At 47.6% G+C, this 26,697-nt stretch overlaps 3 protein-coding genes across 7 annotated transcripts in view; 2 read left to right on the top strand and 1 right to left on the bottom strand.

Moving 5' to 3' along the window:
• Positions 1 to 3,324, top strand: LOC128810426 (protein ecdysoneless homolog). The gene is made up of 4 exons (XM_053983230.1): positions 1 to 190; positions 970 to 1,087; positions 1,435 to 1,522; positions 3,236 to 3,324. Exons 1-4 carry the CDS (start codon positions 1 to 3, stop codon positions 3,242 to 3,244), a joined length of 405 nt encoding a protein of 134 aa, XP_053839205.1. The 3' UTR covers positions 3,245 to 3,324.
• Positions 3,325 to 5,580: 2,256 nt separating this feature from the next.
• Positions 5,581 to 16,905, bottom strand: NUDT13 (nudix hydrolase 13). Of its 2 annotated transcripts, XM_053984101.1 has the most exons (9): positions 16,608 to 16,905; positions 11,469 to 11,579; positions 10,468 to 10,607; positions 9,861 to 9,968; positions 9,381 to 9,487; positions 8,368 to 8,493; positions 8,052 to 8,163; positions 6,703 to 6,857; positions 5,581 to 6,138 (listed from the first exon to the last, which is right to left on the bottom strand). In XM_053984101.1, the coding sequence occupies exons 2-9, from the start codon at positions 11,549 to 11,551 to the stop codon at positions 5,944 to 5,946; spliced, it is 1,026 nt and encodes a 341-aa protein (XP_053840076.1). In that variant the 5' UTR covers positions 11,552 to 11,579; positions 16,608 to 16,905; the 3' UTR covers positions 5,581 to 5,943. The 2 variants fall into 2 exon arrangements, with proteins under 2 accessions (XP_053840076.1, XP_053840077.1); XM_053984102.1 differs by lacking the exons at positions 10,468 to 10,607; positions 16,608 to 16,905 and having other exon boundaries at positions 11,469 to 11,511.
• P4HA1 (prolyl 4-hydroxylase subunit alpha 1) overlaps positions 8,178 to 26,697 on the top strand; it is a 37,808-nt gene continuing 19,288 nt past the window's right edge. For 3 of the 4 annotated variants that reach the window (XM_053984096.1, XM_053984095.1, XM_053984097.1), the window contains exons 1-5: positions 17,033 to 17,119; positions 22,806 to 22,915; positions 23,726 to 23,822; positions 25,595 to 25,746; positions 26,453 to 26,590. In XM_053984096.1, coding sequence (XP_053840071.1) covers positions 22,828 to 22,915; positions 23,726 to 23,822; positions 25,595 to 25,746; positions 26,453 to 26,590 — 475 coding nt within the window. In that variant the 5' untranslated portion in view covers positions 17,033 to 17,119; positions 22,806 to 22,827. Of the gene's footprint in view, positions 8,200 to 17,032; positions 17,120 to 22,805; positions 22,916 to 23,725; positions 23,823 to 25,594; positions 25,747 to 26,452; positions 26,591 to 26,697 lie in introns of those variants that run through there. The other variant, XM_053984098.1, reaches the window with a different exon arrangement.

The following is a 26,697-nucleotide window of genomic DNA, read 5'->3' on the forward strand; positions in this document are numbered from 1 at the left end:
ATGGAGGCGCTGCGGCGGCCGGCGCTGCCCGAGGACGCGGTGCGCTACCGCCTGTTCGCGGCGGCGGGCCCGGGCGGCGAGGCGCTGCTGCGGCGCTGCGCTGAGCTGGCCCTGGTGCGCTTCGCCCCGCTCCTGGCCGCCTACGTGTGGCAGCGGCAGCCGTTCCGCCTGCGCTACGTGCCGCGCCGCGGTGAGCCGGGAGCGGGCCGGGAGGCACGGCGGGAGGAGCGCCCGGAGCGGGGGGACTGGGAGGGGGACCCGGCGGCGGGAACCGGCAGCGTGTGAGGGGGGACTGCGGGCGTTTGAGGGGGACTCGGCGGCGGGAACCGGCAGCGTGTGAGGGGGAACTGCGGGCATGTCAGGGGGAACTGCGGGCATGTCAGGGGGACACGGTGGCCGGGAATCGGGAGCGTGTGAGGGGGACCCAGCGGCCGGGAACCTACGGCGTGTGAGCGGGAACTGCGCGCATTTGAGTGGGATCCGGCGGCCGGGAACCGACGGCGTGTGAGGGGGATCCGACGGGCTCGAACCGGGAGTGTGTGAGAGGGAACCGGCGGCCGGGAACCGGGATCATTTGAGGGGTGTCCAGCGGCCGGGAACCGACGGCGTATGAGGGGGATACGGCGGGCTCGAACCCGTGTGAGGGGGAACTGCGGGCATGTGAGGGGAACCCGACGGCCGGGAACCGGGAGCCTCTGAGGGGGAAGGGAGGGCGTGTGAGGGGAACCGGGAGCGTGTGAGGGGGGACGCGGCGGCTTCACAGACTCTCAGGGTCACGGCATGGGTTAACCCAGTGAGGCATCTGGTGCCACCTCCCCGCTGCAGCAGGGTCATCCCAGAGCACACGACTCAAGATTCCGTCAGCAGGGTCTGGAATATCCCCAGTGAGGGAGATGCGCACCCTGTGTGCACAATCTGTTCCTGTGCAGGGGGTTGCTGAGCCGCCTCTCTTCTCTCTGCCCCGTCCAGGCGAGACCCCGGCGCACATCGGCGGCACCACCGTGTTCGGGGATAACGTGGAGGATGAGTGGTTCATTGTGTACCTGCTCCGGGAGATCACCAGGGAGTTCCCGGGGCTGGCAGCCAGGTAAAGCGGGTCCTGCTCAGGTGCTTTTGTGTGAGGGCTGCGGAGGGGCAGTGCCTATGCTCTAAAGGTCCTGTCTTAACATTCCCCATCCTTGGAGGCGTTTCCCCATCCCATAGACGTTTGAAGTGTCCAGGGGCCGGGTGGATGGGGCTTGGAGCAGCCTGGGCTAGTGGAAGGTGATCTGCCTGTGGCAGATCATCTGGAAACAGAGGATCTTCAAGGTCCCTTCTAACCTAAGCCTTGCTATGGGTCTATGAATATTCAAAATCCCCAGCAGACATGGATTCAGAAGTGTGTTGTGCTCTGCAAGGCTTTTTCTGCTGAGAAACCAATTTCTCCTTTGCCAGGATTGATGACAACGATGGAGAGTTTCTCTTGATAGAAGCTGCTGATTTTCTCCCAAAGTGGCTCAATCCTGAGAACAGTGAAAACAGGGTGAGTAAAACTTGTGTACAGTTGGCAAGGGGCCCACAGTGGCCTTTTATGTAGCAGCTGGAGTTTTCTCTTGCACTTCTAGCCAAGTGGTCTGACTGCCTCAAAAAATCCAGAGTGCTGTCTGTCCCTTACTGTTGCTCCCTTCAGGAGCACTCCTGTGTCCCCCTGAACTTTCTAGCTCTGCTAGAACCACTTGGATGATTTTTTCTTTTTTACCATATTGTGGAGTGTTTAGGCAAGAGGATTTGCTGCCCTCAGAGAGGGAATGCTCAGGGCTGGAGTGTTGCTGTCTCTGTAAGGACACAGGCTTTGTCTGGTACAGATGAAATAATGAGCAGACACCTTCAGCTGGATATGGATGGTTGCTACTGGCAATGGATTAAAATGGAAATAATTAACTTGTTCATTAGCAAAAAATGTGTCATTATTTTTCCCCTACTCCAAGATTCTTAGAAGGGATGGAACACAACCCAAAAATTGATTGCAAGTGTGTACCTGGACTGCCAGGCTCACATTGTCCTTTTGTTTGAGGGAACAGACAGAGTGAGGGAGTTGAGAACATTGCAGTCAGGGCTTTTCTTAGGATCAGGAACCAGCAGAGGTCGCATGTAGCACCTGAAGTAATGCTTTTTAATCCCTGTGATGTTCTGAAGCAGTTAGGTTATGCTGGTTCTCCTGAAGCACTTCTCTAGTTGAAGAGAAACTTGGTATTATTGTTGTTAAGGAAACAAGATATATTTGACACAACTTGTTGCAGTTAAAATAGGGCTTTTTACTGGTTGGATCATGGTCTCTGGCATCTCAAATAACTTTTGTAAAAAAGCTGTGCTGCTTCCTGTATTGGTTCTCTATTTGTACTGTATATTCTCTGTGTTGAAGCAGATGCATTTGTATATGAAATGAAATTTTCCCTCGCTCTGTGTGTTCTGTCTGTTCTTACCGTGTCTGATGAGGGCATTCCTGCCTGCCAAGTATTCCTAATTGCAAAACTGAGCTGCAAAATGCTTGCAGTCCTGTCAGTCAGCTGGTTTGGGCCCTGTGGGCAAGCAGGCTTGTGCAGGGTCACAGATCTGTCCTGTGCTCTTTCAGATGACAGCTGGCTGGATATTGCACCAGATGCTCTGGATCAGATGCTGAAGAAGGCAAGAAATGAGTCCCTTCCTTCCACAAATGAGGAAGAGCAAAAATATGACTTGGAAACAGTTGCTGAGAGCATGAAGGCTTTTGTGTCCAAAGTCTCCACGCACGAAGGAGCAGAAATGCCATGGTAGCAGCACTTTGAGTTTGGGGTCTGGTGTAGGATGTTGCACTCTGCTGCAGCCCTGTGGTTGATTCTGTGATGCAGAGAATCAGAGTTTGAAGGTGTTGTGCTGAGCAGGGGCCTGAAGCAGAGCCACAGCAGTGAACATGTACTTGCTTTAAATCAGCTTGGTACCGCTCTGACACTGGTGCAGGTGAAAGTGCTGCAAGCTGAGCTGCTCTCTGTCACTCAGTTTGATTTTGTGGTCTTCAAAATTGTTCTCTTTTATGCCAGGAATTCTTCCACTCACTCTTTCATGTCTAATCCATAGAGGCTTCAAACCTCTGAGGACTTCTAAATTCAAATGTCCCATATTCAATCCTGGCTTGAGAGAGATCAATATGGCTTGTGCCTGTGTCAGGCTTATGCAAGCATAAAAGCTTAATTTACTTAAAAATATTTTTATATTTCAGGTCATCTGATGAATCCCATGTTACCTTTGACGTGGATTCTTTTACAAAAGCCCTGGACAGAATTTTAGGTGAGACTGCTTCTTTCATTGAAATAAATCCCTGCACTGATTTCTTTGCTGTTGTACTGACACAAAATAATGTCCGGGGTGGACTCGGAGGAGCTGGATCTGATGATCTGGATGAAGAGGAGGAGTTTGGTTTCTCAGATGGGGATGATGAAGACCTGGCTGCTGGAGATCAAAGGCAGGAGCAGAAGGTGTCTCCTGAGGAGCTCGTGGGCAGTCTCAAGGCGTACATGAAGGAGATGGACCGTGAGCTGGCACAGACCAACGTTGGGAAAAGTTTCACCACCCAAAAGAGAGGGGTGAGTGTGCCTTGAGCTCTGATTTGGAGCAGTAATTTCCAAACAGGAAATGTGCTGCAAGTGACCCTTCTGAGTAATGTGATCAGAACCTTCCCCCGTGCAAGCAAAGTGTGCTGTACCTGCACCAAAATACTTTTTTTTTTTTTAACTAAAGCTTACCTAAGCTTTGAATTTGCCCATCTTTCCAAGACTTAGTTCCATTTCCCTGTTTTTAGTAGTAGGGCAAGCAGCTGCAGCTTCACTTGTGAGTTCCTGTAGTCGTTTTCTCCCATAGGAGGCTGAGGCGGGAGTCAGCAACACTTTCTGTCCTTCTCTTGGAACCTAATCAGGGTAATGGACAGTGGTGATTTTCAGCTGGCATGAGCATTTGGTGGCTGAATTCCTATCTGTCAGGACTCTGGAATGTACTGGACTTTGCTGGCGGCAGAATTGTTGTTTCTTTTCTCCAGCTGCCCTGCTGCTTTTGGGAGGTAGGTGGAATGCTGCTCTCAACCTGCTAACCAAAAAGTTACATCTGATTAATCAGATGAGTGCTAGCATTCTATATCCTGCTGACTGGTAATACCTATGAGCAATTGGGCTGCCCCAGTTGGCAGCTTTTCAGTGCTGGGTCTTGCTGTAAATCCGTAATAGCAGAGGGGTCTCAGTGATTTATACAAGCCAAGTGTTTCCAAAGAGGAGTCAGTTAAGAGATGCATTCTTGAGAGAAATATGTTGTTGCTCTGTGCCCTTCTGCCTGCCTGGTACCTTTTCCATGGGAAAGCCCTGCTGTGTTTTGGTGAGGAAGCCTCTGTCAGGAATTGCCTGTTCCTTTTTCTAAGTCACTTGCCTTTATGGAGCATGTCCTGTCTTGACTGCAGTGAGTGTTCTTCAGGCTTCAGACAGATTTCTTAGGCAAATGCAAGTGAGCACAATGTCCCTCACCTTGTTTTTCTGTCCTGCTCAGGGCTGGGTACTGCCTATTATAACTCCTGCTAGCTTAACATCAGGAATGGAGGCCACCAATGTTGTTTCCTAACTAAGTCAAAAGGGTCTGGATTGAGGATTTTATAAAACAGTTTAAAATGTAATGCTTCTCCAAAGATATGATGTGATTTTTATCTTGTAGTTGTTCTAGCTCTACCAAAAAATCCCCTATTTGAGTAGATTGAAAAGACTTTTTCTCTTACTGGTAACTAAAATACCAGGAAGGGTGTTTGTGCATGCCATCACGACCTGAAGGAATCCCCTCCCAACCTCCTGAAGTAAAAGTAACCCAAGCACAGTGTGTTTCAAAGATGTGAAAGACTCGCTTTTTTACTTGCTGCTCAGGTGTCAGGACTGCAGATTTTTACCACTGCTGTCCTGCATTGGTGGCAGTCAGGGACACATCCCTGTCCCCCTTCAAGCACCTGGCTTTGCAATTTTGGCATCTGAGCTCTGACCAAGCAGGCAGAAAGGACTGTCAGCTCGAGTCAGCAGCAGATCAAACATCATTTTTCCTGTCTCTTTCACTAAGCTTTCCTTGCCCACGTGGTTCCCTTGTTGTTCTTCCTCCAGAGAGGTGGAACCATTTCATCAGTAAAATCAGACCAGCTCTCCAGGCAAGGCACAGACTTTGGCCTCGGGGTAAGAAGCACTGATCCTTTCAAGATTTTTCTCTAAGTTCAGTTCTTGTAGCAGTTCATGTCACCTTTTCATTAGCTGTGGTCTTATAAAATGCTTATGTGCAGGTCTTGCTCTTCCCCTCTCCACCACCAGATAGCTCTGTTCTCTATTTCTTAGGACAGAAGAAACTGTCTTACCAGTGGGGAAAACGTAGAAGCCCATTTAACATTTACAAAAAAAAAAAAAAAAAAAAAAAAAAAGATATTTTATATGAAAACAGAAGATTGAATGGGAAGAGAGAGAAGAAGAGGAGAGCAAAAAGGCAGTGTCTTTTTTTCTGGTTTTTGACAGCTCTCCCAGATCCATATAAACACAGACATTGGAAAGTGCCACTCTCCCTTTATTTTTGTTCTGGGAAAAAGGGTGCATTGGATGTCCACCCAAGACAGAAGAAACTGAGGAAAATGGGACAGGGCAATGGTGCCATGGGGTCAGTGGCAGCTGGTCACAACAAGTTTGATGCTTTGGAACTAAGAATTTTATTGTACATTTACTTCAAACCATAGGATCTCAGAGGTGATCCACTGTACGCGGGCCTGTCAGACCAGTTCAGAGACCTTTGTAGGTCAGTGTGTCTGAGTGCCATCAACATGGTGCCACCCTCACTGTGACAGAGCCCTTGCCTCCAGGGGCTTTGGAAACTTTTCTGTGGAGCTTTGACAGTTCTGGTGGAATCACAGAGTCGATGAAGCCCTGCCTAAGCTGTCTGGGCAGTCTGCTGCTGAAGCCACTCACGGATCAGCTGGTGAGCAATGGCCTGTGTGGGAGGGAACCAGGGTAAAAAACTACCGTCCTCTTGCTTTGAAGAGCTGGGCGCCCTCTTGAGACCCTCCACAATTTCCTCCAGGCCAAACCAACGGGCTTCCTCCAGTTCCAGGGTGTCCATACTGATCTGGAAAGAATTCAGAGGGCACCACTTCCTTAAATCAGCTTTGAATGTGGGCAGTGGTACCTTGCCTGTTCTTGCTTCCACAGAGATCCCATGCTGGAATGCTCAGAGTGCTACATCCATGCCTGAATTAGACACTGATGCCAGCCCAGAGAAGGATATTTCTATCCACCAGTACTTTGTTATGCTGGCTTCCTTAGGGAAGCCACAAACCAACCCTGCTCCATCGTGGCAAAGCAAAGTGGCTGAGCACAGTAATTAACGTGGTGGAATCTGAGTGTTCTATGGCAAATGTGTGAAGGAACCTCCTCTGCAAAGTTCAGAGGGAAAAATCCAGGGGTGTTGGGCTCTGGGCTTCTATATACAGTGACCTGAGGGAAATCTGGCACCTTGCAACAGGAGATGATGGGATTGTTTCAAAGTTTCTTCTGCACTTGCAGAAAAAGCCAATGGAAAGTTGCATTTACAGAGGGTTTGATGCTCTCCTAACTAAATTCTGTGGACTGAAGGAGATTTTGCTGCCTGAGGCAGGCAGTGGAATAGCTCAGGGGAGCCCGAGCCGCTCACCTCAGCCCGCTGGGCTCCCACCAGGGCGTGGCAGGCTATCATTAAGCAGCTGCTGGGGAAGGGCCAGTGCTGGGAAGCCGAGTAGCGGAGCGACTCCACCTCCAGCCCCACCTCTTCGGCCACTTCTCGCCGCACTGCCTCCTCCACGTTCTCACCTAGAACCAGCCAGAGTTAGGCAAGGACGGCCCAGCCTCAGGGCAGCGAACCTTGGTGAGGAAAATGCAGGACACACTCATTCCCACCCGCAGGAGCTCCAGCTGTGCTGACTTGGAAGCACTTGCTGGCAGGATGCTCTGTTAAATTCATCAACCTCTGATAAACACAGGCACCAGAGACATTTTTGGTCCCATCTACATAAAGATGGTGGACAGAACAATTCAATTTTAAGCCATTTTCCCTCCTGTAATGAAAAGTCTGTAGTTTTTCTTCTAAGCCAGATGGTATGAGCCACAAAATGGATTTTATAAGGATCAGGGGTTATAACTCAGCAAGTTTAAAACTTATGTTTGCTATCAGGGACTAGAACAACTGGTAGACACCTATAATTCCCACTCCCTTCAGGTACATAACACTATTTTGAATTCTGCCTGCATGCAAACACTGATCTATTTAGCTATAATGTTTTTTTTTTTTTCCTCAGCTATCACAGAATCACAGACTGGTTTGGGTCTGAAGGGACTTTAAGGATCATTTAGTTCCAACCCCTTGCCATCAGCATGGACACCTTCTGCTAGACCAGACTGCTCAAAGGCTTACCCAGCTTGGCCTTGAACACATCTGAGGATGGGGACACAGATCACCTGTGTGTCCATCCTTCTTTGTGAACAGGGATTTGGCTGATGTCTGTTGCAGTAAGGTAGAAAAATCATAAAGGCTTCATAGAATCAAGACTTCTCTCCTGGGGTCGCTGGCTGGCCTTGTCAAAGCCAGCACTTTGCAAGTTCCCATGTGAAAGCAATCCTGGTGTGAGCAGTTTGTCAGCATAACAATCTATTCCTGGGTAAAAAACAACTTGCACCTGTATAAACTGTTTTTGCACTGTTAGATAGAAAAATGAAAACTAGCTCTTACAAACAACTTTTCCTGCACATACACGGGGGGGGGGGTTTGAGTGACCAATCACTACAGAGTAACAACTTGTTAATAACCAATAAAGTAATTGGCAAGAAAGCTACTGACCAATTGGAGTCACACACTCAGGTCTGTAAAACTGTATAAAATGGATTTATGTGAATAAAGAAGGGCCTTTTTCCTCCATGAAGAAAATGGAGTCCCGTGTGATTTATTCCAACAGATGTCCCCACACCCTGCATGCCCAGGGCCACTGTGCAGGATCAGAAGCCACTTACCCATGTCACAGAAACCTGACAGAGCCGTGAACATCCCCGGCGGAAACGAGGGCTGTCGGGCCAGGAGGCATCGGCTCCCGTCAGACACCAGGGTGATGACCACTGGAGACATCTGCCATGTGCAAAACAAGGGCTTCAGACATAACAAGTAAGTGCAAATTTTTGCTTTTCCTGGCTGGTTGAGGGTCACTGGCTGACCACTAAAGACAAAGTACCCAGCTAGGCACAAATCCCTTTTCCTGCTTCCCCCCTGGGGTGAGCCAGAATTGCTGCCCTCCTGTCCCTGTGTCCCTCCCCTGTGCTGCCAGGTGCTCACCTGTGGGTAGTAAGTGACTCCACTGGCATGGCAGACACATTTGCTGCCAGCTGGGTTCTTCTCAGTGGGCTGTCCAGTTTTGCTGCAGTACTGGTGGGAATCGTGCCACTGCAGGAGGGATTGGGCCTGCCAACACAGGAGCACAAACCTCATTTTTATCTATCTATCTATCTATCTATCTATCTATCTATCTATCTATCTATCTACCTGCCTACCTACCTACCTACCTACGGGGAAGAAATAATTCAGAGCAGTCTCCCTGAATAATGCTTCGTGTGCAGTCATAGGGATAAACTCTGATTATCTTTGGAAGCCTCAGAAAGGTGAATGAAGGATGGGTAGTGCTTTGAAAAGTGGCAGATTCTGCAATCCATCTTTGCTGCTTCTAAATTTGAGTGTGTTTGGAGGAGGTGGGCAAGAGCTATTTTTTATTGGGACATAATGGGAATTGTATTGAGAACTGGACTATTCTAAAGAGTCTTCAGCCCTGAATATTTTCTTGAAAAATAGCCCAGGCATCACAAACATTATAGAGCAGGAAAGGAAACACGAGCTATTTCTCCTTATGGGTCAGGACAGCTGATTTTCACACACAGGCCTTTTCTTAGGCCCTCCAAACACAGGGCATCTGCACAGCACCAGCTTATAAGCTGCTCTTTTAAAAGAGCAGCTCTGAGAGAAGATGTGTAAGTTTGTTTGATTCCCAGTTTGCCTGATAGTTGTTGAGCGGAGGACAAACTGGGATTGCTGTGATTTAGCACATTTCAGCTAAATGGCATAAATTACTGCAGTCATTTTAAAGTCACTTTTCTGTTTCTCTTTCCCTTGCATCTTCCTTTTGGGACTACAAATTTTGGAAAACTGTTGTAATTTATAGTGTGTCTGTATCTAAGTTCCTGAAAGTGTACAGTAGGTACTTCTACAATATTACATCATAAAACAATGTGGGAGATGAGGAGAAGGGTTGATGTTAGAGATCACAGCTCACTGAAGTAAAAAGCCCTGTGCAATACCGAAGCCAGCAAAGGAGAATCCTTCTCATCCACTACAAAGAGAGCCTTTCGTAGGTCAGTAAATGATCCCTGCAGTTCTGACTCAATGACTGATTTATCCAAGGCTCCTGTTCAAGGAAAAAAAAAAAAGAAAAAAATTTGATCTCATAAATTTCAGCTATTATTGCTATTATTCCAATTTTATGCCCTTTACTGTTCCAATATACAGTTTCTGGGAGTTCCCATGGAAGTGAACCACATCAAGGGTAGCATTCCCAAATGTTTGTGGCCTCCCCCAGCCCACGTTTCCTAACACACACACAGGCACAGGAGCAGCCTGCCACACTCAGTGTAGCAGTGACCTGCCACACTCACAACAGCCCCTACAGAGACCCAGCCCAGCCCTCCTTGGCAGGACAGGTTCTCCCAAGGATCAGGGATCTCCTCCATCCCAGTGCATCAAACTGGTGCTGGCACAGGTGGAAGAGGAGTCATCCCAACCTAAATCCAGCGCGAAGCGTGGTCTATGCTCGTCCGAACAACCGATCAGCACCGACTTCTCCATCCACTGCTCAGCCTCCTGCAGCTTCTCCAGAATCTGTCTCATCTCTGAACAGCAGGGAAAGGGGAAGAGAAAGCTGTGATGAAAGCAAATCCATCTCTGGATTTGCTCTCTGGATCCATCTCTGGTGCTCTCTGGATTTTCAAGGCACAGGCAATCTTGGCTCATGTGTGAAAGGGGACCAGATAAGTGATCCCACACAGGTAGAAACCTGAAATCTGGCTTTCCTCCTAAGCTGTAGGAAGTTTAGACCATGTCAGGCTAAAGGTTCCAATGTTGTAATGCTTAGGGAGCAGCTGTCCATTGGTTTTGTCCTGCACCAGCCATTACCTTTCTCTCAAAGAAAACTTTTCCTACATTACACCAAAAAGACGTTTGTCAGTAAGTCCTTGTTTGTTTTCCTGACAGCTCTCCGTTTTCAAAAGGCACAGTTCCAAATGTTTAAACCTGATCACCTCAGGTTGATACCATGTGTGTGTCTCTGTTTCATTTCAGCTGTGTGATCCACCAGGTGTTTCTTTCTGGATGCACCGATTCCTTTCTTACCTGCTGCACTGAGCTGTGGTACCAAATATTTCTTCCCAACTTTCTGCAGGAAGGGGGAGAGATTGTGAAAGAGGTAGAAAGTTCCTGAGGTCTGAGCTTGTCTACAAAGGCTGTCATCTTCCTTTAACTTATTTAAGTATCTGCAGTGAGAAAATGATTGGGAAGATGAATTGAAGATAGTGTTGAGATTATTGCTTATTTCAAGTCCTTTATTTTGCACAGAACAGGGGGGGCTGAATGGGCAGATCAGATTTAAGGTGTTCCATGTGCTTGGAGAGTTTTGACAGCTGAGTCACTCTTTGGTGGACTGCAGCCTCTAGTGAAGTTTGTGTGGCAGAAAATACTGCAGTTCTTACCTACCACATGAATACCCTCAAGTTTGGAGATGCAAGAAGATCAGTAACCCAGTCTCTCAATCCAAAAGGTCTGCTGTAAAGGCTGCAGGAAACCTTGATCTTCCCTTTAAACACCCCAATCCCTCCCAGCTTGGAATATTCTGTGAATTTGGATGGCTCCACATGCTGTTTGGCTGAACTGCTCAGCACTTCTGATGCTGAATCTGGTTCCCATCAGGGTATATGTGTTTTGTTGTACCTGTCACACTGATGTGAGGGGTAAAAATCAAGTCTTAGGGCACAGCCAGCTGGAGCTGAGTTAGGGAAAAAAATCATTGGAAAAAGACTGTCAGCATATTCTCCTTCCAGGCTGTTTGAAGCAGCATTTAAAAGGAGGTGAGCAGCACCACTTCAAGTCTTCCTGGTATTGTAGGAGCCCTCTAGCCAGGAGAGGCAATCATTAACAGAGCTTCAGCCTGAGAGAAGCAGTTCTTACCAGTGGTGAAGGGAGAAGCCTTGGCTGTTACTACTCACAGGGCTCACAAAGCATTTATTTCTGTGTGATGGCTGAACTGTTAAAAGGATTAACCCTGGGGTCAGGGTTACATAGGGCTGCTTGTGCCAAGCTCTGGCCTCCCAGTACTCAGGAATCAGATGAGAACTTACCTCATTTTTCTCACATAAGTGGAGTGCAACCTGCAGGCGAGGGAGGAAATTCTCCTGTGCAATGCTTGATACACTGCAGCCATAACCAACACCTACAGCTGGTGTCTCTGCCTAAAAAAAGAGCATAAAATGTAATGCAGCAGCCCTGCAAGGCTAAGTTTGATTTAAAAGGTCGATAACCAGGTAAATCCCCCTCTCACAGTGTCTGCAGAATCTGCTTTCTTTATCACTTCGGTGACACTTCAAACTCCATCTCAGACCAGTTTTAAGACTACTTAAAGATACCTCAGTTTGTTTCCATCTCTGAGCCTTACAGAACTTGCTTATAAGACTAGATTAGACCTTCCTGTCCCAAATCCCTGTGTCCCTGGGGAAAAGGGCAGAGAAGGTGGCTGCTCTTTTGCTGGTTTCCTACACAGTTGTTATGGCCTCGATCCAACCACACATCCTATTGCGGCACACAGTGGATCTGTGGGAAAGGCACTGATGCCAGGAGAGCGTGAAAGACAAAATATCAGCTGTGGAAGAGAATCCTGTGAGCTAGACAGGGGATGGCAGTTGCAGCTGAGTGGGATCATCTCCAGCTACAAATGCTTTTTGTGCCAAAGAATCCCACCACGTTTTCAGCCCAGGCTGAAAGCCTGACCTCAGCTTCAAGATGTCAGGAAATAGCCAGAGACCCGAGACAAAGGTGAACTGTGGTGCACAGTCCTTGGTGGTCACTGAGAACATTGCACTCTGCAGCCATAGAACACAAAACCCTTTATGGAGGAAGTCACGTTTGCTTTGTTACAGGCACACGGGCGGTGCCAGGAAGAGTCTGAGAGTTCTTCCTTCAGCACAGGTCAGTGATGGGAGCCCGAGAGGTGCCTCAGCACAGGCTCCTATGTGCACGTGGAGACTTTGCCTCGTGGCTCTGGACATCTCCGCCCCAGACCCCCTTTCTCACCGTCTCCGCTGACTGGGACGATGCCTTGGGGAAGCCACTGGGAGCAGAGGGAGCTGCGCACGCTGCTGCAGACACGTGTGGGGACGGCGACGGCCACGCAGACCGCGTCGCAGAGGTTAGGAGGTGTGACAGCCGTGTGTGTGTGTGTGTGTGTGTCGCTCTCCGCCCTCGCGTCTCGTATACCCCGGCGTGCGAACTTCCCGGCGCTGAGCCCGGAGCGCCGCCTTTGCTCCGGAACGAGCAGCAGCGATGTCACCGCCTGGGACAAAGAGTTTGTGCCCCGACCTGAGGGCGACGGGCGCTTAACCCCTTCCTCCCTAGGAACCACGGCGCCAGGCTTTGCCTGGGACCACGGAAAACTCCCAGACAGCAAAGCCTCCACCTCCAGAGGCCGTCCCGAGCTTTGGTGAACTCCAGCGAGGCAGAGCGGGCTCGGGCTGCCCTTCCCCGAGGGTTCCCCACTTACTGCGCTGTGTGCGGAAGCAGGGCTGGCCCCAGGCGCAGAGATCAGCTGCGCAGCCCCGCTGACTCCTCTGCTGCGCTCCAGCCACTCTTCCTGCAGCGGGAGCGCTGGGAATTGTAGTTCTGCACAGGCTGGAGTTTGCTCCTGTTCGTTACTTTCTCTCTCTTTTCTCCTTTTCCCGCCCACTCAAAGCTTCTCTGGGTTTTGTATCCCCAGCACAGGAACGTTGTTTAAAGTAAAGGACCACTACTTGCCAAAAATCAAACGGGAGCACCCTTTGTGATAATTTATTTGTGGGGAATTTTGGAAGGAATTTGAGATGGGACTTCTGGAGTAATTTTTGATGATGTAGTTTATTTTTTTATTATTATTTTTTATATAGGTAGGGCGAGTGAGTTTGGTTTATGTTGTTATGGTATGGTTTAGAAGGTTACAAGATTTTTAGTTATAAGTCTTCTTAAGGAATTATTGATTAATAAAATATTGTTAATAAGGATATTTATTTTTGACTTAGTCTTTAGATATTTTGTTTTATGGATTTATGTTATAGTATAAGTTTTTTTAGTTAATTATGTTATGACATATAAACTTATAGTATTGATTTTTTTTTTGTTTTGGTAGTTATTTTATTTTTTTATATATTAAACTTTAAAACTCTAAACTTTTTTTAAATTTAGCTTAACGTGCTTTTGTTTTAAACTATAAATCTATATTTTTGCTTTTAGCACTTAAGTTTGGAAGTTTTTTTTTAATGTCTCAGATCAAATTCTGTGTTTAATTTTAAGCTTTGGTTTACAGGCTCAAAGTTTTGAGAGTTCCTAGCATTTCAGATTCCAACATCTGGATATATCCGAGGTCTGGAGCCGTTCAGTGCTCCAGCACCCAAATACCCACAGCTGGATTTGTCAGTGAACAGCTCTGATCAGAGAGCCCCCTGTGCCAGGGCACGTCAGAATAATAACAAATTACTTTCATTCCTTTGCAAGCCAACAGATTCCTCTCGAGTATTGAAAACATTATTCTGGGTTGGAGCCTACCTGACTATATTTAGCACAAAGAGAATTTTATAAACATACAAAAAGTAAATGTTTTCAGGGCAGCCTGTTGCCTTTTGGTCATGAATTGAGCTGTTCTAATCGAGAATTCACGTCATGTAATCTGAGAGCATAGCTTGTAAAAATAATAAACAGAATATCCAGGGAAATAGTACTCTCGTTACCAGAGTTACTTACAAGTTTAGGTTTAATTACACTTGACTGCTATTTTTATGCTTCCTGATCAGAGCAAGTCCACTCTTATTAATCCAGCAAGCTAAATTGGATTAATGGACAAAACACATCTTCCCTTAATAAGATAAAGGACTGAAATATAATCTCTAAGGGAAGTATCCACCCTGCTGTTAAAACAAACGAACAGATTTATTGACCCTAACTGCCCCCAGATATGGATCTTGCAAGAAGAGCTGGATTTAGAGGGGCGCAGCTGCGGGAGTTGCTTGGGACATCAAATCTTGGGCCAGCCTCTCCAGCTGGTTCAGGCCAAAGCAGCCAGGTGTTTGGTGAGTGCACCCTGTCACAGGAAGGACTAAAAGCCAGGGCAGGGCAGGGCAGTGCTCTGGCCTCTCCTTGTTAGGTGCAGCTCAAACCCCTATGGGTTGGATTAGCCCAATCATGCCCTGTGTGCCTCAGGAAGATAAAAAATGAGATTAGAGTCTGCACTTCTGCTGGTCTGACCTGGGGCAAGCCAAGCAATCTGTGAGAGATGCCTTGTGCCTTCTCCCCCAGGATTCACACAATAATTGCCCTGTTAGATATTGCTGCAGCATGTAAGCAAGGGGGATGATTTCAAAACAGAGGCTTGCTTGTCACTTATTCACTTAATAATTTAATTCAAGGAGCACAAATACCAGCTGTTGGTTTGGCACTTGAGTTGTTTCTTTGTAAGCATCTTTGAGGCTCCGGGTTGAGTGAATGGATCTGTAAACTGTTTATATCAGTCCCTTGCAGACATTGTACCCTGTGCTGGGAGCAATCCTGGAGTGAAGTGAGGGTGTGGACACACAAATGCATCTCTGACAGCTTTCTGTAGCTTACAAATTGAGCTTTGGCAGGGCCCCAGAGGAAGTGATTCCTAGAAACTCTCCTGATGCAGTAAGAGCAAACCAAAGGAGCAGGCAAAGAGGACACAGGCAGTAGGAACATCATCTCTTATATGGACAAGATCGAGGTAAATATCTGGTCTTGTGTTGCTAAAATTATTATTTTTCTTAAGTCTGGGTTTGTAAAATACTCATATTGGAGTTAAGAGCTGGTAAAAGATTTTTCCAAGCCATAAAAGCTGCTGGAAAATGTTATTCAAGGTTAATAATGGTTATACTACTAATATTGCTTTTTCTTTCTGTTTTGTGTCTCTGCAGTTGCCCCCAATAAGCAGGAATGAGCATTAGAATTGCTAACAGCTGGCCCTTGTAAAGCAACTGTTAATTGCCTTAAATACATGAAACCAGCAAATTCACATCATAAACTTGTGGTCAAGCCACAAGGAACTTTTTGGAAAGAAAAAAAAAAAAAAAGTCCTTTTTTTAGGATGAGCTTAGGGAAAGACAAACCACTGCTTTAAAGAGAAAGCTAATGAATAGCCTTCCCCCCTATCATTAAATTTTAGATGCAAGCCACCCAAAATCTGGCTTTTCTCTGAAGTTAGAATCATGTGCATCATGTATATGACAGACCCTTTAAACAGCTGGGCCTTTTGAGCTAATGTGGATTGATATAAATATGACTGAAACCTCATTAATCAAATGTAACGAGCTGGAGCCTTCAGCCCCATGCTGATTGACTTGTTGGTGTCCCCCACTGCCTGCCTTACTTCCTAAAAATACCTGGAGAGTGCAAAAGAGGATGAGAAAGCAGCAGACCTCGCTTGAAGAAATCTGCCTGTGCCTCTACAGTGTGTGAGGTTTTGCCAAATCTCTAGAAGCTGCTGTTAAATCTCTGGCTGGATGTTAGGGGCTCTATGGATAATGGGGCTTTAACTGGATGCCTCAGCTTGGATAACATTCCAGTATTTCCTGCCAGTTGTAGGAGTTGTATTTCTGTTGGAAGGCGACCAAAACGAGAGGAAGGGAAGGCTTATTTTTTGACTGATAGTTCCACTAAAAACTGGCCTTCCTCCTGCTCTGTGCAGCAGCACTGCTGTCAGCTGTGTGGACACATCTGTGTCCACAGCTGGACAAGAAATGACTACATTCACCTCATGCCCTTGTTTGTGTCTCCTGTGAGACATGCTTCATCTCAGCACCCCCCCAAAATGGGACAAAACACCCAAAATGTTGTCCTTTCAGGTGGGAGCTGAGGTGACAGTCTGGGTACAGGGAGAAATCTCAGCTGTGGATCACGCTGCAGCCTCCAGGTCCCTCTTCTGGACGAGCCGGTTTTAAGGCAGTCACCCTGCTAAGGAACGTGCGTTAGAGGGGGGTTTTGGCCCTGTTATACCTTTGCCAGCTCTCTGTTGTTGTTGTGAAACATTTCCAGCTGGGAGTGACCACAAATGCCTGCCTTGAGGAGGTGACCCTTTACTTGAAACCCTCATCTAAAGAGAAAGGAAAAAATGCTTAGGAACGTCCCTGATTCCAACAGAATCGCTGGAATGAACAAACAACCAGTTTATTTATGAAACCCTAGAAAGCAACGAGCAGGCAGCATCGATCTTTCCGAGCAAGACTCACCCAAGCAGCTTTTTAAAGTGCCTGAGAGGGTTCAGAGCGCTCCCTCCCAGGCTGGGTTCGATGATCCCGGACTCTTTTCCAGCCTAATTGATTCCGTGATGCTGAGCCCAGCTGCCCTGGCAGCAAGGTGCAAGGCGGTGCCCCGGCGTTCTGGGCCTTTTCTGGCAACTTTTACTCCAAAAACACCGCTTCGCCTCGATGCTTCCCACAGTCCCTGTTGTCCCGGGGGCTGTTCTCAGCTCGCAGCCCGGTCCCCGGGCCGGTGGCGGTACCGGCGCGGTCCCACGTGGACGCGCGGCTGTGGCGGCGGCGCATGCGCGGTGCGCTGGCCGCAGCTGTGACCGGGCTCACGTAGCGAGCGGGCCGCGCCGCTCGGGGGGCGTGGCCTGAGGGGGCGTGGCCAGACACGACTATAAGAGGCGTGGCGGGGCCAGGCGCGCTCAGTTGGTGAAGCCCCCGGGCAGAGCGTGGAGCTCCAGTGCCGCTCACGCCCAGCCGCCCCCTGTGCTCAGGTGAGGCCCGGCCGCCCGTCCCGCTGGCTGTGAGCGTGGCCAGGCGGGTGGGTCGGGGGGAAGGGAGCCGCGGGGCTGGGCGGCTGCCGTGCGGGCGGCGGTGGGTGGGGGCGATACGTGGCAGTGCTCCGCCGCCCCCCGCCTTCCCCGCGGCGAGGGGCCGGTGTCCCGGCGCTGCCGGCCGGGGTTCCCGACCCTTACGTAACGGGAACCGGCAGCCTCCGGAGGGGGGCGGGAGGGCGCCGGCGCGCCGGCTTCCCCGCGGCTGGCAGACTAAACACAGCCGCCGCCTCCCTCTCCTCCTCCTCTGCCTCCTCCTGTTCCCCGCAGCTGGGAGTTGTCCCCTCGGCCGGGTCGGGTCCGCTGCCCTCCGGTGGGGCAGGTGGGCTCCCGCCTTGCCCGTGCGGCTGCGGGAGCTGCGAGCGCATGGCTCGGTGCTGGGAGGGATGGAAAGTTACTCGGCGTGAGCTGTGTGCGGGGATTGCGCCGTGGGGAACGCGGCGTGCCTTGGTTTCCCTCGCCGCTGCTTTGGGTTGGGCTCAGCCAGCTGCTGTACGTGGGATTTTGCATTTGCCTTTGTAGTAAGCGATACCGTTCAGTTTTGATAGGATTCAGCCTGACTAGCAGGAGAAACTCAGGAGCCTTCAGCATGCTGAAGAATATAATAAATAATATAATAAAATAGAAATATTATATATAATAAAAATAATATAATAAAATATCACATGTACTTAGACTAAACCTCCCAGTTTGCTTCCCAGTTTCTGCCTTTTGCAGAAAAGCTGGCTGCTCCCATAGGGAAGATCCTTCGGGATTGCCCAGAGTTCAGTTTCACTTCTTTTTTTCCTGCTGATTTCAGTAAGAGGCGAATGCAGAGTGCTGAAGTGTTCATCTACTTATAAGTAAAGGTTCAGCACTCGAGGTTTTAGTGAATAAAAGGCATTTATTTACTTGGTTACAACGAGTAAATCAGTGCGGATCCCCGCAGCACCCGGGGCTGTTGGCTCGGGATGCAGACGGTGCTCTGCCTGGGGCAGAGAGTAAAGGTAATGAGTTCCCGGCTTGTCTGGGAAGCAGAGGCCTGTCTTTGGAGACAGGGATGTTCTCTGTCCCACTGCCCTACTCCTCGGACCTTTGCTGGATGCATTTTAATGCCTTGGACCAAACTGATTTGACCCGGAGCACTCTGCACTGCTTCTGAAGTATGTGCTGACACAACCAGTACTGATTAACTTTCTTTCTCTTTGTTTTCCTCCCCGAGCCAGCTCTTTGACCTGTGCAGATTTAAATACTGTTCCATAATGAATGGCTTTAAAATCTAGTGTTTAAAGCTGTGATTTTTGGGGCTGGCACATAGATTGCAAAGTGCCCAGTGCAGTTTGGCAAACTGAAATGACAGGTTTACAAGTTGCACTTTGGAAGGAGTGGGGATAAGCAGAGGTTTATAGCAGGAAAGCCATGCCTTCATGCTGAGATTGATATAGATAAGGAAATTTTTTTTCTTCAAAAGAATATACTCCGTGGAAGAAACCAACTATCATTGGCATTGTCCTGCTTTCTTTATAATTCACAGAATCACTGGGTTGGAAGAGACCGTAAAGATCATCGAGTCCAACCCAGCCCCAACACCTCAACTAAACCCTGGCATCCAGTGCCACATCCAGTCTGTTTTTAAACACATCCAGGGATGGGGACTCCACCACCTCCCCGGGCAGGCCACTCCAGAACTTCATCACCCTTTCTGTAAAAAACTTTCTCCTAATATCCAACCTATATTCCCTTGGTGCAGCTTAACACTATGTCCTCTGGTTCTGTCAGTGCTGCCTGGAGAAAGAGCCCAACCCCACCTGAGCACAGCCACCTTTCAGGGAGTTGTAGAGAGTGACAAAGTCACCTCTGAATCTCCTTTTCTCCAGGCTGAACACCCCCAGCTCCCTCAATCACTCTTAATATCTGAAAACATTCCTGTATATCCCTGTATTTGCTCAGCTAATCCTTGAGCAGAAGGACAGCCTCCTGCCTGTTGTGTCTAATAAAATAATTGCTCTATTCCATCCCCTGTATTCTTTGTCTTGGCCTGGGAAGTTAAAACAGGTGGGCTCTGTTCTTCCATCTTAGTCTGGAGGAAACCAAGGGAAAACTTGCTTCAGTTCCTGTAGCCAAATCTCTGTACAAACACAACTGCTCTGTGTCCAGCCATGAATGTTGTCTTCAACTTGGAAGTAAATGATAGGTAGAACACCCTACTTGACTTTGAAATTTACTCTCATCTCTTATTATGTTTTTCATATATATAAAAGATTATAACTTTGTCATTAAAAGATGCCTAAGGTGCACCCTCTTCTTTTGGTAGCAGCAATTGTGGAAAATCTTTCTTCTCTCACTGCTTGGATCTTAATTTTAAGACAGCCTTTGAACATGCTAGAGAACTTGGGAACTGGATTTTGGTGCTTCTGTCCTGTGAGACCTTTAAGCAATGCTGACAGCTAAATGTTCTTAATACTTATTTTGGGAAAGTTCTTTCCTTTTCAGTAGTATTTTCAGTCACATTGTGTCATGAGACTGTAGCTTGGGCTGTCCTTGAGACAGGGGAGGTTTAGGGCAGTGAGCAGCTATCACTTCTGGTTCCATCTTCTCCATGTCCTCTAAGCTTAGCTTAACTGGTCAAGGGGTTTTATTATTTTTACATACAGTGGGGTCCAGTAAGGATTGTGAGAATGGACCCAACTTTTAATCAAAAGTTGAGGATCTTGGTGATAGAGTTTTGTCTCCTGGCCCTGCAGCGGACTTCATCTTGAGCAGGCCAGTTACTTCTTACCTAAATAAAGAAGCTGGTTTGGAATTGAGTCAGAGGCATTCCATGTTGAAGTAGCCCCTCAGTTTCCATTTTGTATCTGGTTTTCTCAGTCCTGGTAAGCACCTGGGAGCTTGGAGCTGGCAATGAGGAGACTTGGCTAATGAGCGTCTTCAGTCTTTGGTCACTGAGCAGTGGGACCTAGATTGTGAGGAGGTTATGTCATGTGTCACTCTGCAGCTGTCTTTGCTTGTCTGCTTGCATTTTCCTACTTGTAAAGCAGAGCTGAATGCTGGGGAGTCCCCCAAAAAAACTCCTCTAAGTTACATCAGTTGAAATGGTGGTGTTGAATTTTGTTTTGTGCTCAGAGAATCTGTGCTGCTCTTGGCAGTGCCATTGCTCTGCTTGCTGCTTTGTTTCCCTTCTCTCCATGTGTTTATTTTCTCTTTGCTATTCCCCCCCTTCCCCTGCTCGTGTTTTGCTGTTTCAGAGCTTAGTCAGTGCACGTTCCCAGGGGAGGCAGGGAGCTCCTGTGTTGGAGCTGTCAGCTGGACTCCCACTTCTCTGCGTGGGCAGTGATCCCCTCCTCCCCAAGATGCTCAATTGCCATTTTTGTGGGACACAGCTGAGGAGGAGGGCAAGACTGACAGGAATAATGGAGAGAGGATTTTCATCTTGTTTTACTTCATGTCACCAACGGGAAGAAATTAAAGCCTACTTACTTGGCAGCCTGTGGGTCTGGGAGATTTCCAGCGTCTATATGGACGGAGCTGTGTTTTCTTTGATTTGGGAACCTGTGGCTGGTCCTGCTGCAGTGGTTGGAAAGCTCTGCTCCTTCTGAAATTCTTCCAAGAATGGGAGATCTAGTTCCTCTGGGCAGCCTCTTCTAGTGCCTATGTGTGAGAAACTTCGTGTTTGTACCTCCTTGGAATTGCCCTCCCTGCATTTTGTGGCTGTTGCCAGTCACTCTTTCTATGTGCCTGTGGAGATAAGGAGGTGGGAATAAGGGTTGCAACATTGTTTGCAGAAGCCTGGTGCTGGAGCAGGCTGCAAAGGCAGCTGGAGAGGAGGAAAACCAACATGGAATGCTGTCACTGAGAGCAGAGCAGTATGTGGAGAGGAAACATTGTTTTCTTCACCTTTTTGGTGATTTTTGTTAATTGGCTTTTCTTTGTGGTTTTAAGAAGTTTCATCTTGATTAACATAACAAGAAAGGAAACTTTCTGAAGCTTCTTTTGTGTTTCACCGAGTGCAGTAAACAAATAGCTCAGTGCATTCCCAGTGCTGATAAAATTGGCAAATATTTACGATGTAGTAAAGCTGTTTGTGCTTTGTCACCGATTCACAGATGTATTGGCTCGAGTGCTGAATGAGCAGGAGGCACTTGGCTTTCTGCAGGGTGAAACAGGAGTGGTGTTTTCAGTAAGAATGGGGGTGGACATCAGTGGGTTTTTATTAGGTACATTTGAAACAGTCTGACGGCTGCCTGTGGGGAGGAAGAGGTGAGGAAGCCTGCTGTGGACAGCAGGGCTGCTTTAGAACGTTGAGGAGAAAAGGGGGACTCCAGGAGTCTTCCCTGTCCAAATTCTCACTTTCACGGGCATAAAGTGAGTTGTAATGTGCAAGAATGCATCAGCCCTTCAGTGTGGTCATGCAGATTTTGGGTGGTTTACAAGAGCTGGAGGTTGTGCTGCTTTTCTGGGCTCGTGTGCTTTTCCTGCTGTTCCTGTTGGTGCCAGTGGAACTGTGCTGGTCCTGTCCAACAGGCAGGCAGGCCCCAGAGGAAATCCAAAGGCCAGTGCCTCCCCTTCTGCAGTGCTGGACATGGAAGGAGAAGGAGGGAGCTGCCTTCGGACCCTCAGGTGCAGTACAAAGAGAGATCCTGCACCCCGGAGGCAGGGATGTGTTCCTGTTAATACCACCACCTGTGCTTGGGATGGTTTTTATTTGGGTGTAGCTTTTGAACTTCCCTGGTTATGTTTGCACATTTGCTGTGTGAAGACCAGCCCTGGGTGTATGTTAAAGTATGATTAAAGTTATGCTGCTTTCTTCCTTAAATAGGCCAAACTACCTTGTAGCTGAGCTTGCTTTTTTTCTTCATTAGTTGTTGTGTTGGAAGAGCTGTAAACCAATTTCTGTTAGTCCATGCACTGGAATTAATTTTTTTTTTTTCCTGACCAGATACAGTATGTGAGAGGTTTAAGCTTTTGTTTGGGGAGGAAAAAAGCAAGCCTTGTGAATTCCACGACAGCATAATTACTCCTGAAGTATGCAGGAGCCAGGCAATGCTGGGCTGCTGAAGGGATCAGGAGCCTGAAAGGCTTGAGCTTGGCAGCTGGCCCTGCAGAAAGCACTGCAGCCTGTGAGTGCTCAGCCAGGGTCCAGGGACAGACAGAGCAGCCTTTTGTGTCAGGTGTGGAGCTTGGCTCCACGGAGGCAGTGGGAACATGTACACAGCTCCCTCTCTGAACTGCTCATGTAGGGCTTTCATTCAGACCTGTTCCACTGGCATCTTTCTGACTGACAAAAGGAAACTCTTTTTTCCCATTGAGTGGATGAACTTGATGACGACTATTTTACATTGGTGTTGTGGGCTTTTTTCAGTGTTCGATGGTTTCTTTCAGTGCTTTTTGCAAAGCAGCTCTACCTGCAGCATGACTTAGATGCCAAAAAGAAGAGTGCTGGTGAACACCTTGTCCCTGAGATACTCTTTTTTTCTCAGGTATAAAAGTCAGTGGAAGGGACTCCATCTGTGGGAGCTGCTCAGGCTGTCAGGGTTCTGCTGCCTCAAGCAGCAAGTGGCAGCCCCAGGAGACTGAACTGCCCCTTCTGAGGGTGCATTCCACTCTCTGGTGAGCAGGGATTTTCAGCTGTTTTGTGTTTCTCTCACAGGTGTGTGGTGAGCTGTTGAACAATGGCATTCAAGAAGGTTTGGTGTGCCCTAGCCCTGGGATTTCTGCTGCCTTTCTCTTGTGCCCACACGGACTTCTTCACTTCCATTGGTGAGAACTGCTTTGGTGGAGCCAAAAGAGTTTCTTGACGCCCCCCAAAGCTCATTCTGCAACAATGTGTTAATCATCCAAGGCCCTAATTGGTGCAGGACTAAACCCCCTTCCTAGTTCTTTCCACATTATTGGCTTTTCTTTGGGGAGAAACCAGGGGTGGTCTAATGACCCAGGCTAGGCTTTGCAGTGAGTGTTTATTCTTAAAGGTATTAGAATTGAGGCAGAATTTGGGTGCTGCACACATGTAGAAGGAGGTGGTGCAGCTGCCAAGGGCACATAATGGTGCAGTATGTCTGGACTCACCCTTGGCTTCTGGTGGGCACTGCACCCCTTTGTGCTCAACCACTTCAGCTGCCTGCTTGCAGGAGGTGAAGCAATTACTAATTAATACCAGGGACCCCTTGAAGTCATGGATATAATCTTAAAAATAAAGCCCTGGATTAGTGCTGTGTATCAAACATGAAGGCTTTGTGTATTTTCTCTTTATTTGCTCTACATTATGTATGCTTGGATGAAAGATTACTCTGTGGTGAACTATTTCCTTTTCCAAATTAATCCTAAATTAGTTCTAATAATAAATATGCAGTATTACATTAATTTCCATGGCAACAAGCTTGGTCCAGCAGGAGATTTTCTCCTTCAAAGGAAAAAAAAAAAAAAAAAGCCTTACTCAGATATTCCTTCAGGATTGTTTAAGCAAATGCCAGAAGGACTTTTGGGGAAGGAAGAAAGTAGAAAAGAGGAAAATGCCTTTAATTCTCAGGGTTTTGTGTTTCTCCTTGACTCACCAAACTCATTTTTTTCTAGGTCATATGACAGACTTAATTAATACAGAAAAAGATCTGGTCGTGTCACTCAAAGATTACATTAAGGCAGAGGAAGGCAAGCTGGAGCAGATCAAAAAGTAAGCAGTTGTTGTCACAATGCTAATGGTCAATCATTTGAGTCCATCCTTATGCAAAAAGTGCTTCCTTAAGGCTGATTAAATTTGTGGAATTTTTCCTCTGGGGCAGAGCTTAAAGTAGCAGGTTTTGCTGGGTGTTTGTTGTAAGTTGTTCTCTTTCAGCACTGCTTGGTGCATAAATAAGAGGAGACCTGACCATGTGAGAAGCAGAGCCCAATGTGTCAGATTTTATCACACCTAGAAATAAACATATTTTATCACTGAACAGGATGCTTTCCTTGCTTTCAGAAATATGCATAAATCTGTCTTGAGGGTGTTGAAACAGTTCTAGATGGAAGAGTGGTTTTTGTTTTAGCCTTTGTGTGTTACTTTCTGGTGTTCCACCATCCTGGAAGAAAGATCCTTCTTTGTCCCTTGAAACAGCCTTGGAATTGCTGCCAGGTTTGGAATGTTACAAGTAAATTCTTTACAGCTACAAATTAACAAGGGAGCATGCCAGTTGGGCATCCCAGGGTGTGTAAACACAGCTTATTGCAGAAGTGTTGCAGCTCTGTTTTCATTTGTCAGAAGAGTTTAAATAACTGTCGCAGAGCTGTTAAAGAACCTGGGAAAAAAATGCCAGCGTTGTTTGTTGGCACCTGGAGATACTGGGAGCTGCTCCTGCACAGGGAAATGCAGGGAGGGCTTGACCCTGAGCCATGTGAAGGCACTGGGTGAAGTTGGTTTCTTTTAGTGTTGCTCTGAGCTGGAGTTGGTCCCCAGCAGCTCCTCTGGTTTGGAGGGAGCCCCTCACTGGTGTGGCTGCTGGAACACCCCCCCCCCCCCTCCCAGGGACTGTCAGAGTGCAGGAAAACAGTCAGGGGCAGTGTGGGGAGATGCAGCCAGGGGCTCCTCTGACAGCTCTGAACACCTCCCTGCCTGCAGATTCCAGCCAGGCAACCAGATCCTGGAACAAGAAGAGCTCCAGCTGATGGGCAGACTCCCTCCAGGCTACAGATTCTGGATTTGCTTTCTTGCTGGAGTTTGGGATTCTCTGTGGGTGTGGCTCCTCAACATCAATTTACCCTGATTGCAGGGCATGTCTGCACCTCTTCATGGTGCACAGCTGCTTTTTTTTTTTTTTTTTTTTTTTTTTTTTAAAAAAAGCTGTGCTTGTTTTGGGGCACCTTGGGGTTGTGAATGACTTGTGGTACTTAGAGAAGTTTGAGGTTGGAGCTGCAGCACCAGAAACTGGGTCTGGGCTCCTCATTTGGGGGTGTGAGAGCTACATGTTGCTTCATCCAAGCTTTCAGCATGGAAAGGAGCTTTGAGGTGAGAGGCAAGGGGTGTCTCACAGATGTATGTCTAAACCTAAAATAATTTGAGACAAGCATTGAACTGCCTTTTTGTAAGCCTTAGGGGGAAAAAGGGGGCAATTGAAAGGTTGAAAATGTGGGTAAAGCCTTGTTTTTGTTCAGTCCTGCATGACAGCTCATAATGGAAGTGCTGGCACTGTGCTTTTGGGGCTTGTAGGAAGGAGTTCCTTCAGCAGGGCTCCAACAAGGACTGCAGGAGCAGCACAAGACTTGGGCTGCAGCTGAGGAAGAGGATTTAATAAAAGAAAAGGAAGTAGCCCTTTTTGTTCCTCTTAGAAGAGCTCTAAATATAGATAATGCAAAAGCTTGCAATTTTGGTTGGCTTTTTTATTAGGGAAAACATTTGAGCAGTTTGCAATCAGTTCTCTAGCACACCAGCAGACCTCTGTGAGACTTTAATGAATATTTTCATTCTAGATGGGCAGAGAAGTTGGATCAGCTGACAGCTACTGCCACAAAAGACCCAGAGGGGTTTTTGGGCCATCCTGTGAATGCATTCAAGCTGATGAAACGGCTCAACACAGAGTGGGGTGAGCTGGAGAGCCTGGTCCTCAAGGACATGTCAGATGGTGAGTGTGTGCCTGCAGCAAAATCCAGCATCACAGGCTCACTGCAGGTACTTGGCTATTGCCTTTCAAATGTCAGGGCTTGAATTAGGTTTGCAAATCTGCTTTTGAGACTGAGCATTTGTGGAACTAATCTGAATTAGTGTAGTAAACACTTAATTGCTGCCTCTTTTCTTCAGCAAGAGTGGAAGCTGTTTAGCAAGGAGTAGGACATGAAATAGTTGAGTGTGAAAGACACTTAGCAAAAGGAAGCCAGGGTGGTTATAATGGACCTGTGAGACTGTCTCAACTAATTAATACCAGATGGAGGTTTGTAGTAAGGAATTGTAAGAAAGCAGAGCTTTCAAAAAGAAAAGGATTAGTCTCTGATAAGGGTTCAGCACACTCAGCTTCCCTGTTGCTGTGAGAGGGGCTGAATATGGCAATAGAAAAGGCTCTGCACCTGCCAGCCAGAAATCTGCACCAGTGTGTCTTAAGCCCTTCTGAATGGGTGGAGTAAAAAAAAAAAAAAAAAAAGTCTTTATTTTTGATTTTTCCTTTGCTTTCTTTAAAAAAAAAAAAAAAAAACCCAAACCAAATGCAAACTGTGCAGCCTGTGCTGTGAGTTCAGTCCAGGCTTGTGTGAAGGTGGATTTTGGCTTTCTCTGGAGCAGGGAGTTCACACAATTCCCAGGACAGAGGTGAGCACATGTTTCCCTGCCTTTCCCAGGCTTTATCTCCAACATGACAATCCAGAGGCAGTTCTTCCCAAATGATGAGGATCAGACTGGGGCAGCCAAGGCCCTCCTGAGGCTCCAGGACACCTACAACCTGGACACAGACACCCTCTCCAGAGGGAACCTGCCAGGTGAGAGCCATCCATGGCTGTTATTTGCATTTCCTAAATGTCCTGATCACAAATCTTTTGCTCTGTTCCTCCTTGTTTAATTTCTCAGCCTGAAGGTAACATTAGGA

This window comes from Vidua macroura, chromosome 8 (genome assembly GCF_024509145.1).
Source record: "Vidua macroura isolate BioBank_ID:100142 chromosome 8, ASM2450914v1, whole genome shotgun sequence".
Taxonomy (NCBI): Eukaryota; Metazoa; Chordata; class Aves; order Passeriformes; family Viduidae; genus Vidua; species Vidua macroura.

Excerpts from the sequence above, each read along its gene's own strand:
- LOC128810426 (XM_053983230.1), top strand. The coding sequence starts at position 1 with ATGGAGGCGCTGCGGCGGCCGGCGCTGCCCGAGGACGCGGTGCGCTAC. Across the intron at positions 191-969 it reads GCGCTACGTGCCGCGCCGCG|GCGAGACCCCGGCGCACATC; the intron begins GTGAGCCGGGAG and ends TGCCCCGTCCAG. Across the intron at positions 1,088-1,434 it reads TTCCCGGGGCTGGCAGCCAG|GATTGATGACAACGATGGAG; the intron begins GTAAAGCGGGTC and ends CTCCTTTGCCAG.
- NUDT13 (XM_053984101.1), bottom strand. The coding sequence starts at position 11,551 with ATGGCTGCAGTGTATCAAGCATTGCACAGGAGAATTTCCTCCCTCGCC. Across the intron at positions 8,494-9,380 it reads ATTCTCCTTTGCTGGCTTCG|GCCCAATCCCTCCTGCAGTG; the intron begins GTATTGCACAGG and ends CTGTGTTGGCAG. Across the intron at positions 6,139-6,702 it reads TGGGAGCCCAGCGGGCTGAG|ATCAGTATGGACACCCTGGA; the intron begins GTGAGCGGCTCG and ends AATTCTTTCCAG.